This window comes from Ochotona princeps, chromosome 24, assembly GCF_030435755.1.
Source record: "Ochotona princeps isolate mOchPri1 chromosome 24, mOchPri1.hap1, whole genome shotgun sequence".
In the NCBI taxonomy this organism is placed as follows: Eukaryota; Metazoa; Chordata; class Mammalia; order Lagomorpha; family Ochotonidae; genus Ochotona; species Ochotona princeps.
Genome location: NC_080855.1, coordinates 9,154,099 through 9,168,675, shown reverse-complemented (window position 1 = coordinate 9,168,675; position 14,577 = coordinate 9,154,099). Strand labels below are relative to the sequence as shown.

General features: G+C 59.9%; 1 protein-coding gene across 1 annotated transcript; it reads right to left on the bottom strand.

Annotated features, from left to right (window-relative positions):
• Positions 1-3,215: 3,215 nt before the first annotated feature.
• GREP1 (glycine rich extracellular protein 1) lies at positions 3,216-11,381 on the bottom strand. Its single transcript, XM_058681081.1, has 20 exons — positions 11,312-11,381; positions 10,516-10,545; positions 10,403-10,432; positions 10,120-10,155; positions 9,920-9,949; positions 9,365-9,418; positions 8,655-8,687; positions 8,518-8,574; positions 7,990-8,049; positions 7,331-7,363; positions 6,722-6,748; positions 6,611-6,643; positions 6,482-6,535; positions 6,359-6,388; positions 5,343-5,363; positions 5,071-5,241; positions 4,733-4,768; positions 3,800-3,850; positions 3,645-3,677; positions 3,216-3,280 (listed from the first exon to the last, which is right to left on the bottom strand). Exons 1-20 carry the CDS (start codon positions 11,379-11,381, stop codon positions 3,216-3,218), a joined length of 954 nt encoding a protein of 317 aa, XP_058537064.1.
• Positions 11,382-14,577: the final 3,196 nt, after the last annotated feature.

Sequence of the window (14,577 nt, the reverse complement as noted above, 5' to 3'; positions counted from 1 at the left end):
CACTTCCAATTGAGTTCATTACTCGTGTACTTGGGAAGGCAGAGGATGGGCCAAGAACTTGGGACCTTGTCCCCAACGTGGGAGACGTGGTTGGAGTCCTGGCTTCTGGCTTCAACTTGGCCCAGCCCTGGCTGTCATAGCCATCTGAGGTGTGAAACAGTGGGTAGAGGATCCCTATATCTCTTTCATTTTGCATTTCAAATAATAAATAAGCCTTTTAGAAAACATTTTAAAAGCAGTCTACAAGAAGATGTGGTGCTGGAAGTGGTCAGCTCGGATTCTGGAGGCTCTGGATTAGAGGGCAGAAGTGCAACTCAGTGTTCAGGCTGCTCTGTGCTGCGAGAAGCATGTCCTTGTTTGAGTGACAGTGTGATGCTGGGTTGAAGAAAGGAAGCTGCGAGCAGCCCTGAGACTGACATGGGGTTAGCAACTGGCTGTTTTTAACATTTTTACTTATTGGAGCCAGCACATTGGTTTAATGGCTAAATCCTCCCCCTTGCAAGTGCTGGGATCCCATAGGTGTGCCTTTGTGTCCCAGAGGCCCCGCTTCCCTTCCAGCTCCCTGCTTGTGGCCTGGAAAAGCAGACAAGGACGGCCCAAAGCCTTGGGACCCTGCACCCACATGGAAGACCCTGAAGAAGCTCCTGGCTTTGGATCAGCTCAGCTCCAGCTGTTGCAGCCATTTGGGGAGTGAACCAGTGGATGAAAGATTTTTCTTTCTGTTTCTCCTTCTCCATAATCTGATCTGCCTTTCCAATGAAAATTTAAAATCTTTAATTTCTAAAACTTATTTGTTTGAAAGTCAGCATTACAAAGAGGGAGAGACAGATCTGCTAGCTGCAGTGGCTGTGGCTGAGTCAGACTGGAGCCAGGAGCCTCCTCTGGTTCTCCCACGTGGGTACAGAGGCCCAAGCATCTGGGCCATTCTCTGCCACTTTCCTAGGGCCATTAGCAGGGAGCTGGATGGGAAGTGGAGCAACCGGGACACAACCAGGTTGCAGATGGGATGCTGGGTGACAGGCAGTGGCTTTACCAGTCCCAGCAGAGTTGGGAAGTCTGAGGTGCTGAGTCGGCTTTATTCAGCTGCAAGGACCCGTAAGTGCTTAGGAAGATGTGGTTTATGCCTCTGTCTCGTTAGAGAAACAGGAGAACCAAGAAGGTTGCATTGGTCATCTCTGTTTAAATGTCCAAGGAAGTTCAGTCAGGTTTGTTAATCATTCTCGATACACTGGGGAAAGTTGAGTATTAATCAGATGACGGCGAGGACAGACATTGTGGCATGGGCCAAGCTGCTGTCCAGGATGGATGCCTGCATCTGATTGCAGAGTCCCTGGAGTGAAGTTCCTGCTCAAGCACACCCAGGGAGGCAGCAGATGCTGGCTCACCTATGTGGAGACCCAGATGGAGTTCCTGGCTCCTGGCTTCTGCCTGGCCCAGCCCTGGCTGTTAAGTGAACCTGATTGTAAAAGCTTTTCCTGCCTCTCTCTGTCTGCTTTTCAAGTAGAAAACAAAAGCATGCAGGGCCAGGCCTAGTAGTTAATGCACTATGTCTCATGGGAATGCCTGGGGTCAAATCCCTGCTCTGGCTGCACAGGTGAGTGGCAGCCACCATGGCTCAAGTAGGGGTGTCCTGCCACCACTGAGGGACACCTGGACCAAGTCCTGCTTCAGTCTGGCTTGGTCCTGCTCATCCAGGTGGGTGCAGCACGCTCTGCCTGTCCATCTCGGACTCTCAACCGAATTGATTTTTTAAAAAATCTTTCAAAGTAAAAAAGGAGATTAATATCATAGTTGGCCGCCCATAGAAAGACATCTGGAATGCCATCACTAAAGGCTTAAGGAATAAGAGAATTTTGCTTAATAGCTTTAATAAATACAAGTAATGAGGTGTTCATTTCTGGGTGCAGGTCCCCTAACTGGGCCATGGCTCCATTACCTGCTAGGACAGGTGTGGAGTCTTTGTTTTTAGCACCTCTTCTGTCAGGAGCCTGCTTCCTGGCATATAACCACACCAGCATCTGTAGGTGCCTGGGGGCCCACCCCACCCCAATCAGCACCCCACTTGACACACAGAGGCAGACAGGGACAGGGAAAGGCATTGCCTTTATTCATGCTTCCTGCCTGGAAGAGGGCAGGCCAGGCAGCGCCAGAAGCCCAGAGGCCTTGCTGGCTCGGTGTTCCAGCGTGATACAGAGGCCCTCGGTGCTCAGCATTTCCCAGGAGGACAGGGCCCTGGGGAGAGACAGGACTGCGGAGAGGCAGGGTCGGGGAGAGCCCCTTCCCTCCTCCCATATCTGCACTCAGCAGTCACTTGCTGGTGTCCCTCCCTAGATTGGGGTCCCCCTTGTGCAGCAGGAGGGGTGACAGCTGAGGGCCCTTCGGATACAGGTGCTGGCCCCTGGACTTCCACCCTCACCTCGGTGACTGTTTTCAGGCTGGTCACTGCTGCTTGTCTTCACCTCAGGGGCCCCTAAACTTGGGCAGACAAGCCTGAGTCACTGATTGATTTCTGCCCAGCTCAGTGCCCAACCCCCTCCCCAGGTCCAGGGAGACTACCACTCACCCAAGGGCTCGGGACCCAGCTCTGGTCTCAGTTGCCCATAGCGCCCTGGGGTGAAGGGAGAATGCCCTCCCCGTCTGCACCCAGCACACAGCTCCCCTCTGGCCCCACCACCATGCATGCTTCCCCTTGCAGCACCTGGCTGGCTCCTGGGCCTTGCGTATCCATATCCTGGCTTCACACTGCCGCCTGCCCAGAGCTGACCAGCAGGCCAAGGAGAACCCATAAAGTCCCTGGCCTGACCTGCAGGAAAAGAGCTGGCATGGGTGCTCGACTCCCGCAGCCCACCCCCATGAAACCGTGTAGTGCCCACCCTCTGCCCGGCCCCCTTGACCCTGCTGGGTGCCAGCTGGTCCCTGCCAGCTCATTTCTCACCTTCTCCTTCAGGGCTTGCCACTGCCACTTGGGAGTACACAGGGGCCTCCCATCTGTACCCTGTATACCCTGTGAGAGATCCCAGTTACGCCTGCCCAGCCCCCTCTGTGGGGGTCTCCCCCCCACTGCCCCACCTTGGTGCACCATCCCTTGGGCCCTGCTCACCATTCCTAAAGCCATAGGTCCTGGGAAACCCTAAGGGGAGGACAGACATCAGGGAGCAGCTCCTCCCACAACCCCCCTGCCCCTCCAGCATGGTGCTCTATTCCACGCCAGTCCCCTAGGCACCTGGCTGCAGGCGGGCATCAGGGAAGAGTCCCAGAATTCCTCTTCTATAAGCAAAACCTGCAGGAGAGAGATCGGAGGGGACCAGAGTGAGGAGAGGCAGGGATGGCATGGGAAGGACAGGTGACGAGCTCACAGCCCAGTGGAGACCTGCAGGGGGTCTTGAGCTGTGTCCACTCACCCTCAGCCCACTAGCCCCAGGGTGCATCTTCCTGTACCGCTTTTTGGAAGTCTGCCTTGACTGACTGCTCACCGCTATCCCCTCACCTGAGACTGGATCACACCTGTCCACACCACCCCAGAAGCCCAGGGTAGAGTCAGGAAGTGCAGATGGGAAAGGAAAGAAAGACAGGAAGTGAGAGGGCTCTGTTGCACTGAGGAAGAGGAGCAATGGGCTGGCGGATGGTGTGGAGATGGGGCTCACCAACTTGCTGCAGCTTGAGGTCACCACCAAAGCCTGCAGGGAGGACACTATGGGTCAGGGGCAAGGGCAGGGGCACTACTTTCCCCTTCCTGGGCTGGCAAAAGGAAGGGGTAGGATGGAGTGTAGGGAGGGCCCTCAGGCTAGCACTCGCTCACCCAGGTCTGTGCCTGGTCCTGGGGGTCCATAACCATGCATAGGCTGGTAACCTGGGAGGAAAGTGGAGGTGAAAGGAGGGCCCGGCTTTCCCTGGTTCAGTGGGGCTAAGGTGGACCCCAGGGGCTCCCTGTCCATAGGGGACACAGCCCACAGGAAGGAGCCTAGGAGGCAGCAAGTAAGATCGAGTCCAACTCCAGGAGGGACTTCCTGGCCTTCGGGCCACTGAATAGCTACTAGGCAGCCCAGGGAACAAGGTGGACAGTGGAGCGACCCCCAGGTGGCACGGCGTAGAGAATGAGCCAGACTAACATTTGTCTCGGCTGTGGGGTTTGTGGGCACAAGATGCACACCTGCTTTCTGAGGTCTCAGTCCCCACTGGGTAGCCGGGGTTGGTACTAGAGAGAGAGAACAAGAGTGAGCCTGGTGCATGGGGCAGTGCCCCACTCCCTAGTGCAGAGCCAAAACCCAGCCGCCCTGGTCCTCCTTTAGCCGACGCACTTTCTGAGGCTCAGTGGTGAGGTCAGCAAGACAAAGGCGCCCACAGCACTGACCTGAGAGCTTCCCACTTTGCATGGGGGATGGGGGCTGGGACTTCAGACCCCAACCACCTGCTTTAGCTGAAGGGACCCCTGGCATGGGAGACCTGCAGGGACCTAGGGTTGGTGAGGAAGGGAAGGGTTCAGTGATGAGAGCCCAGCAGCCCCTCAGCACAGGAGGTCTTGGCCCAGCCAAGCCACCAACCCATGAGGACCCTGGGGGGGCAGACACAGGCTCCTGGAGGGGGGCTTTGCCAGGCTGGAGAGAGCCCAGGTCCCAAGGGCCACAGCCTGCTGGGAGACAGGTGACCCAAGTAGCATGAGGATCCTACTGTCCCACAACCAGCCACTTCCACCTCGCAGCCACCCATCCTTCTGGCTGGGCCGGGGCCTCACCTGGCTGGGCCACCAGCCCGTTGCCAGTACTGTATCCTAGAGAGGAAAGGCAGCAAGGTGAGGGCAGTGGGATGGAGGTAGGGGCATCAGGAGGAGGTGCAGGGTAACATGATTTCTCTCACTTGCCTGTCTTTGGGGGGCTCATGCCTCCTTCCAGGCCTGGGGAGCGATGGAGAGGCCCGTTCAGCCCCAGGAGAGGAAGCCCTGCTCCCTGAGTGAGCTGAGCCCCCAAAACACCTGGTGGGAGCCTGTTCCTTGGCAGGTATTCTGGGAGGAAGAGGAGGCTGTGAGCACAGGGGTGGGGTCAGGACCCAGGGAGGGGTACAACCATGACTCACCTGGATGCTTCTGGGATTTCCCCACCCCTCCCAGGCCTGGGGAGACAGGTAAATGTGAGGGCCTGAGGGACAGGCCTCTCCTTGGCCCTCCCCTGCTTCGCAGCCTGTCCCTCTCACCTGGCTGGGCTCCAGCGCCTGGAAAGGCTCCAACTCCCATGCCATTCCTGTACCCTGGGAAGACAGTGGGGTCGGGAGAGGGGGGAGTGGAAGGGGCAGCTGGCAGTTTCCCAGGGTGGGGGAGAAATGGGGTTAGTGTGAAGGAAAGGGCGCACCTGGCTTGGGAGGTTTCCCACCTGCGGAGAAAAGGGAAGCAGCTGGGCCCTGATGTCCCCACCTACCTGGCTTGCCCGGTCCCAGCCAGGCCCTGCAGGGGCTCAGGAGTGTGGGAATCTGGGTCCCCCTCCCCTCCCGGTTGAGTACCCACAGCTCCCAGCCCCTCCCTCTGCTTCAGGCGATCTCCACTCCACTGCCAGCTTGGCCCTCTGAATGGGACAGGAGCCCAGAGAGGACCCTCCGACAGGGGAAGGGCTCTGGGGGCAGGGGCTTCCCATTGCCCCGTGCTCTGCTTGCTGTGTCCCCAGCCTCCCACCCTGAGGTATCTGATCCATGGCTGTTCTGAGCTGTGGGATCTGTGGGGTTGGGGGTAGGGTGGGTGGTTGGATGGTGGGGTGGTGAACAGGGTGTTGGATGCCCCTAAGCCAAGGGGTGGGGAAGCTTTGGGCCCAGAACGAAACCAGGGTCCTGGGTACCCTCCCTTCAACCTGCCCCATACAGGTGTAGAGAGGATGGGAGAGAGCACATCACCCCCATTCCACCTGCCCCTGGCTGAGCTCCCCACCAGCTCGGTTCCAGAACCCAGGAGGTAGTGAGAGGCAGGGTATGGCTGAGGGGAGGTTAAGTTAGGGTTCTGGAGAGCAAGGGTGTGGGCTCGGGAGGGGCTCACTTGATTTCTGGGGCTTCAGGCCCCTTCCATTGCCTGGCAGAGGGGCAAAGGGCAGATGAGGAAGCTGGTGGGATCCCCAGAACCCCAGCCCTGTCCCTGCCTGGCCCCTGGCTGTTTTGAGAGGCAAGGCCCCTGGCTGTTTTGAGTCCTCCCAGGCCAAAGCCACAGGCTACAGCAGAGGGAGCAGTCTCACCTGCCTTCTCTCCTGCGCCTGGAGAGACCAGGCATGGCCAATATTGACTCCAGCCTGTCCCCTCCTGATCTGACCCTAGCCCTTTGTACTTGAGGCCCCCAACTCTCTCCCCCAACACTCAACTCCGCAGGACCCAGGCCCAGGGCACTCACCCGGCTGGACTGCCCATCCATAACCATAGCCTGTGGGGAGAAGCCGGGCTCCTGTCAGCCATGCCCATCATCCACCAGTCAGGGTCTGCCCTCAGCTCTCTGCCCTGTTTGAGCTGTTCTCACCTGGCTGGGCTCCTGGCCCTGGGAAAGCCCCAGCTGGTAGGCCAGTCCCGTATCCTGGGGAGGGAAAGAGGTCTGAGTGCTTGTGACTTCCGGGGCGTCTGGGCCAAGTCAGACCTGCACAACACTTACCTGGCTTCTGGGCTTTTCTGCCCCCTCCAAAACCTGGGAGGAGAGGAGCAGATGAGTGTTTCAGGGCCCCCAGCACTAGAGCCCCCCAACCCTCCCTAACCCTGCTCCTACCTGCTCCAAATCCATTCTGGGCCATGCCTGTGTAGAAAGGAAAAGATTAGCTGGGGACCTGGGGCTCCGCTGGGTTGAGTCTCCACTGGGCTGAACCAGAGCCTGCAGTTCTGAAGGCTTGCCCCCAGCTCTGACTCTGTCCCCGTTGGGGCAGGGGCGAGCTCTGGAGCCCTCCTCACCCTACCCGGCCCTCGTCTGCTGGGCTCTCAGCCTTCCCAGGCCCCTCCTGGAATCCTGGGTGACTGTTGGAGACTGGGTTGAGAGTGCGGAGAACTTGGAGTTGAGGGAGGCAGAAGCAGGAGTGGGGCTGACACCCTGGGGAACGCCAGGAGACTCCATCTCAGAGCCACCCTGGGACCTGCTCCATAGCTGTTCTGGTCTGAGGAGCCTGTGGGGTGCGAGGGATGAGCAAGTGGCAAGTGGATTGGGACCCTGGTGGGGGCAAAAGGTGTCCCAGAGACACCTCCACCCTACTCTAAGGTTTTGCTGGGGAGAGGCTCGCCCATCCTAGCCTCAGCAACCTCACAGGGCTGGGTTCACTGATGTGGTGAATGAGGCCGGGGGAGCTCAGGTGAGGTGGCCAGAGAGGCAGGCTGGGGCAAGGCTTACCTGGCTTCTGAGGCTTCAGCACCCCTCCGTAGCCTGAGAGTAAGGGAGCAGGTAAGGAACCTAATGGGGTCCTTGTCTCCCTAGAACCCCATCCTGCCCTGGGGGCAGCCTAGAGCTGCAGCACCTGTGAGAGGCCCCCACCTCTGGGCAGTTCCAGCCACCCCTGCAGCAGTGGTCCTGGCGGCCTCTGCCACGCCTGCACTTGTGACTCTGGTGGCCCCTCACCTGTGGCCTTCCCTCATCTGTTTCTGGAATTTTTGTCTTTGTTTTATTGCAGCTTTTTTTTCCCTCCCCTCCTCTCTGCCCCAAGCTGAGGAGCCTCAGCCTCTTTTTGGGGATGGGTGCTTCCAGCTGCCTAGGTCCTTGGGCCTCCTGTCACTGTTGTTGGCGCTGGCCAGCTCCTGTGTCTTACCCTTCTCACCCCCCCATGAGTCACAGTTTATGGGACCCCAGCTCACTCTCCTGCTAGGCCACCTTGCTCTGTGCCAGCCCTGGCTGACCCACAGCAGGTGCAGCTGTGGGCTGACTTGTTGAAGAAGTGAGTTGCTTTGTTCACTTTTTTGTTTTTGTTTGCTTTTTAATGAGATCAGTTGGAGGCAAGAGGATGGCATCCCCCTGCCTTCTTGGATTCCTACAGTCCTAAAGTCCCTAGTCCTTACCTGGCTGGACTCCAGCTCTCGGGAAGGCCCCAGTTCCCAGCCCATTCCCATTGCCAAATTCTGGGGAGACAGTAAAAGGGAATAAGGGGAGATCTGGGACTTGGGGAGGACAGGTAAAGCATGGGAGGATGAGTGGACAGAAGCAGGGCAGCCTCACCTGGCTGCTGGGATTGTCCACCCCCAGTGAACCCTGGAGGAGACAGAGGTGAGTAAGGCCGCCTCCAGAAACTCAGCTCCAGGCTCCCCCCTTTATTTGGCCCCAAGTCACTTTGAGCTGCAGGATGGATTTAGGGACACGAGGGAATCTGACTGGCGCTGAAGTGGGGGTTCAGCTGGGGCTTGCCAGCACCCATCTCCCCTTGTCTCCTGTGACTCCCCGCCCCAGCCCACCGTCACTCCGTGAGTGGCTGTTTGGTTCTGAGCACGGTGGGACTTAGTCCCACAGGCCAGGCGGGGCAGGGGCACAGGGCACAGTGGGTGAATGATTGAGTCCCCAAGAACCCGTCCACCAGGGTCCATGACCCTAACCTCTCGCTTGGCCAGCTTCCGCTGCTTGGGCCCCCAGACCATACCCATGGCCGTATCCTAGAGGGGAAAAGCAGTGTTGTGAGGAGTGCAGTGGAGAGGGACAGAGCCGGGGGAGGGAAGGGAAGGGTCTGGCTCACCTGGCTTCTGAGGCTTTGCACTCTCTTCCAGGCCTGGAGAAGAGCCGGAGATTGAGCCAAAGCTAAATGTAGAGCCCTGACTCGCTCCTCCCGCCTTCCTGGTCCCTGCCTCCCCCTCCTCCCTCCTCCCTCCTCATGCCCAGCTGGGCCCAGCGTTCTCATCCAGCTGGGCCAGCACTCCTGGGAAGGCCCCAGCTCCCATCCCTTTGCCATTGCAAGCCCTGGGAGTCAGGGCTGGAAGGAATAAGGGGAGGCCCCACCAGGCATGTGTTGAATCAGGATAGGCAGCCTGGAGCTTCCCTGAATCCCAACACCCAATCACATCTCCAGCTCACACCTTCCTGCCCCAGGGGTCCGTGCCTGTTCCGTCATGGAGCCTGGACCTGGCCAGTGTGGGGTCCAGGCTGTGTTGCTGCCAGCAGCCCTCTCAGGGAGCTCAGCCCCAGGAGTGGCATCAGCGGGCCACTGAAGGGGCAGTCCCTGGGAAGGGACTAGAGACTCACAGGGGGTCCGGCCATCACTACCCCACATCCTGGGAGAACAGGTGAGGGCTGCTGGCTATGCAGTATACACAAGGGGCCAGAGAGCTCTGTACCCACCTGGCTTTAAGGGTTCACAGCTCCTCATGAGCCCCTGCCCTCCCTTCAGAACCCCACTGTCCCCTTCTGATTCCAGCTCCACCCCCCACGGTCCTTCCCAGGTGTCCTCACCTGGCTGGGCCCCCACTCCTGGGAAGGCTCCAGCTGCAAGCCTGTTTCCATATCCTGGTGAGACAGAGGCAGAAGGAAGATGAAGCGGGTGGGATAGGTGGTGAGAGCTGGACAGAGGGACAGCCCTGGGGGCCAGCCCTCAGCTGGCCTCTGGGACTTCAAACCCCCTCCACGGTCTGGGAGAGACCTGGGTGAGGAGCATAGCCGGAAGTGGGGATGAGGACAGTGTGCTCATTCTGTCCTCCCCAAAGCAGAGTCCAGAGACCCTCAGAATCCAGCAGGTCATCAGTGCTGTCCCCATGATGTGAGCCAGCCCCAGCCCCTAGAACCAAAATGCCCTTCCCCCTTCCCCACCTCTCCTGGTGAGGCTGCAGCCTCTGGAAGTCAGGGAGAGGGCAGGGCATCTAGGCAAGAGGACAGGGCCTGAGGGAGACCGCCTGGCTTTGGCAACTCCACACCCCTGCCCATGCCTGAGAGACAGGGGGCAGTCGAGATTCCCAGGAGTGGCCTAGGCAAGGACAAGCCTTGAGACCCAGCTCCCAGCCTCCCGCATACCTGCAGTATAGCCATTGGAAGCCGGAGGGCCTGCGGGAAGACGGGGAGAAGCTGAGGTCCAAACGGCACTGGAAAAGTGCTCCACGTCCCCTCCATTACCCCATCACCCCCAAACCTGCCCCTCAGTTCTGAGGCCTTGATGGGAGACAGGAAAGGGACATCCTGTTTGTGGAGCCCCTAGATATCTGCCCCAGTCTCACCTGACTGGGTGCCCAGCCCATTTTCATTGACAAGAACTGGGGGGGGGGTGACAAGGAGCAGGTGGGGGACCCCAGAGTCCCCACTCTCAGTCTTCTGCAGAGCCTGGGCCAGGACCTCAGGGCGGTCAGTCCTATGAGCCCCACCCTCCTCCTCCTCTGGGGACACACAGGGGCAGGGCAGCTCTGTCTCCTAGTTCCTTGCCGCTGCCCTGCCTCCTCAGACCCCCAGATCCCACTTGTTGGGGAGAAACCAGCCTTGCCCCTGCCCAGAGTCCAGCCTCACCTGCTCCCAGGCCACTGGGGCTCCCAAAGCCTATGGGGAGGCGGGCAGGAGAAGTCAGAAACAGCCTGACCTAGGGGCCAGCAACTGGGGCTCTGCACCCCCCTCAGCTTTACCTGATCTGTAGCCATTGGGGTTCCCAAAGCCTGTGAAGTTGGGGAGAAAGGAGTGATTCAGGAGCAGACAACCCCTTCCTCTCTGGGCCTCAATCTCCCCACAGACCACGGGGCAGCTGAGCTGGGGTGAGGGGGCCTGGCACGGAGGAAGGCATCTGACAGTGCCCCTGATGGTTGGGCACAGAGCCCACTTCTCCCTCTTCCTGCATTCCAATCCCAGGCTCTTAGGAGTCTCCTCTTCTGGTGGGCTTGTCTGTCCTTCCCTCACCCCCTGACAGTTTCAGGGACCCCTCCTCCCACTCCCACTCTCTTGAGGCACTTGGCCTCACCCTCTGCTCACTTGTTCCCCTCCCCATCCTGTCCCCATGTCCAGGCCCCACTGCCGACTGCCAGGAGTGGCCTCCCTCACCTGCCACCTCCTGCCTACTCTTCAGGCCTCTGCCCCCGCGGTTGAGACCCCTTGACTCTTCCACAGGTGGGGGTTATCCGCATCACTGCGCTAACACTGCTGCCTGCTGGGGAAGTGCAGTCCTCAGGGAGCTCCCAGAGCCTTCCTCTCCTGACTCCAGCACTCCAGGGGCCCCTTATCTTTCCCCAAGCCAGGAGGGAGCAGGCAGCCCTGGGGGAGCAAGCAGGTGTAGACTCTGATGAGGCAGGACTGAACACTTATCCCTCAGAGTCCCCTAACTGCCCTCCACTGGGTTCCTGGGGCAGCCCAGGCCTCCCACACCTCCACCCTAGGCAGACCCTGCCCTGTGCAGACCTCCCACCCCAGAGGCCATACCCAGACCCTCACCTCCTTGCAGGCTGCTCTCTGGGGCCAGGCAGAGAAGGAAGAGGGCTGCAGGGAAGGCCCACGAGCCCATGATGCTGGCGGGGTAAGGGCCTCCGACACCCTTGAGCCTTTAAACACCCATGCTGGGTGGGGATCCACCCAGGCCTCCAGCTGAGATGGCAGAAATGCAGACCCTGGGGGCCGGTCCTCTGTCGCCCCACCTCAGGCGGGAGCTCAGCCCCAGCTCTCCAGGCCCTACCTCTCATCCATCATAGGTGCTGACAGCCAAGACAGGACCCCCACATGGCCCCCCAGGATCCCCCATCCCTGCCCTCCACTTGGGCCCTGGTGCCAGTGCTGGAGGGCTCAGATGTTCCCCAGCATGGGACAGGAAGGGCAGCAGGAACCCCAGGCCCAGCTCAAACACAGCTGGGGGGAAGGTGGAGAGCCAGGGAGCCAAGAAAGGAGCCAGGGCAGCGCAGCGGCCCATGTGGCAGGAGCTAGGTTACAGCTATCGGGCTCCAGCCCACAGGCCATGCTGGAGATGCCCACATGGGTCCCAGCTGCTCTCTGCCTGCCTTCTCCTGTACAGAGATGGTGACACACAGGGACAGGTCACCAGGAGTCCTGTTTCTTCAAGTCTCAGCTCCAGACCCTGCTCCTGTGGCCCTTTGTCCCATGTGGCCCTAACTCCAACCTGGGGGCAGCCTGGGGTGCCAGCACTTGCAGTGCTGTGGGCAGGACTGCAGGGCCACCAGGGCCAGGACTGGCTTCAGCCCCAGGGAGTGGACTTGGCACAGAGTAGGCACAGGGGGCAGGGGAGGCAGAAAGGGGGTCTGGACCCCACAGAGCTGGCTAGGGACAACTATGACTCAGCCCCCAACCTTAAGTGGAGCCCACACGGCCCCATGCCTCTTCTGTCTGCTGGCTTGCTGCCTGCCTAGCTGAGCAGGGGGGATTATGGCTTGATGAGTCTACCTCACCCATAGGGCCAGGGCCAGCTGCCAGCCCCCTCCCGGCTGTGCCGGGGCTCCTGGCTCACAGGGCCAACCCTGTATATCCTTCCTGCTCTGCCTGAGTCCCTGCCCATGGCTCTCTCTCACAGCCTTGCCCTTGGACCCCCAACATGCCTTTATATAACAGCCCCATGTTCACAGCAGCCCCTTCAGCTTTGCACTTCCTTGTTCTGAGACCTGAAGCCAGGACCTTCCCTCGGCCCGGCCATCCCATGACAGCCCAGGGCAGCTGCACAGCCCCTTCCAGCTCCCTGGGGAGGTCTCTCCTGCCAGGCCACCCGAGCCACCCCAGGCTGCTGACAGCAGTGCAAAGGTAAGCAGAAAGGATGCTGGGCTGAGGGTAGGCTCAGTACCCAAGGCATGTGTGTCCTGTCCCCTTTTTGAGATTGGGTCATGGAAGCAGAAAGGAAAGTGGCTTAGCCCAGCTGTACAACTCCAGGGAAATGGGTTGGATCTGAGGGGCCCCCAGTCCATTCCTCTGCTGTCTGCACACGCAGGGTGGTGCTGCGGGCCCAGCTGTGCCAAGCCTGGGTCTCCAGATGTCTGCTGTAGACTGGGGCCAGCCAGACACAGAAGCAGGCCCTTGTGGGGCACTGGGGAAGCCTGATTTTGGTGGGGAACAGGCAGGGGGACCCTGAGGAGCTCTGCAGGAGGCATAGGCACAGCTATTGCCAGGTTCCCAGGCATTGGCAGCAGTCTGGAAAATGCCAGCCCGTCTGGCATCACAGCCAGCTCAACGGCTGCTCAAACTGCAGTTCTGGCTCAGCTCCAGAATGGCACCTCCCACCCCCCAAAATACTGTTCCCTCAGTTCCTTCCAGCCCCACCCAGGCAGGGCCCTTTTGACTCAGCTCCCTGGAAGCCAGGAAGAGCCATGACTCGGGCTGCCCTTTGCTCCCAGACACTATCTCTGAACAAGGGGTGGTTTTGGAGGAAGCAGGGCTGGGGGTCAGGGGCAGGGTGACAGCTGTGGTGTTGGAAGGGTGGTTCCTAGGCCCAGGAAATGTTGCCTAAAATGGCACAGCCAGGGTCCACAGCCTCACAGCTGCTAGCGCACAGGAATTGCCAGGAGCTGCAAGGGCAGGAATTCAGGGCTGGGGACAGCTGGAGGAGCAGCACGGCTCATCAGGCGCCTCTCTGGCAACTGGGTCCAAGGCGGCTCCCAGCCCCCCAGATCCCAGACATGCTTCACGGGGTGCAGGCTATCTTCCGACCTCTGCCAGCGCCTCCTCCCCCTCCACCCGCATGTGCCAGTCTATTGAACCCACTCTCAGTGTGAAAAGAGCTGCACACAGAGGCACACACAGGAAGCAGGTGGACAGTGGAATAACCGCCTGTCAAACATATGATTCTGCAACGGCAGGGAGGTCAGTTCCCCACAAACATCCTTCACACTCCCACTGGACTAGCTCTTTTCCACTCGGGGGCGTCAGGTCCTGGCCTTTCTTATTCTCATTCCGGGGCAGAAGCCCCCCGCAGGTGCTTTTGCGGCGACAGGACACGCGGGGGCGCGCGCGGGCCTCGCCGGGACGTGGGGGTGGGCGTCGGGCAGCCGGGTTTGGGGCGAGCGTCCCGCAGCGCCCAGCCACGCCTCCCGGTGGCCAAGTCTGTGGGCCCTGGAGGACGACGGGAGGGAGTCTTCTTTCTGACCCAGACGGCGGCTGTGAAAGGTGCAGAATACGGAAGAGCGGAGAGGCCATTAACGGTGTTGTGTAACAGCGAATGACCCCTGCTGTGAGCCCCCTCCCTCACTGTCTCACCCCCGGGGCTGCTGTGTCTGTGGAGGGAGGCCACGCGAATGCAGAGCAGTGCAGTCTGCAGGACGTGGGCCCGGGGCCTGCCCCTACAATGTCCACTGATGGACACGGACCTTAGAGAGACGTGGTGGTGCCCCGGGGAGGCGCTGGGGTCCACTGAGGGTCAAGAGGAAGCAGATGGTCAACAGGTGACTTAAGGAACAGGAGGCCGACTTCCACGTAGAGGTAATCAGGTGGCAAGGCAACAGGTGATATGACCCACGTGGCAGGGACCCTGCCTCCCGGTTAACCGGATAAAAAGCAAGGCGCAATCCCCAGCCCGGCACGCCTGCTTAGTGCCTTAAGGAGATCACCCTAGGGTCACCAGCTCCATTTATACAGCAAGAGCAAAGTAATCCAAAGCTCAGAAAAGCCCAGCGCGTTCCAAGGTCGTCAAGTCCGGACGCGAGGTGGAATCCAGCCAAGCGTAAATCTCAAAAATCTCGGAGAACGAGAAGGGCCACCTCAGCGGTGGG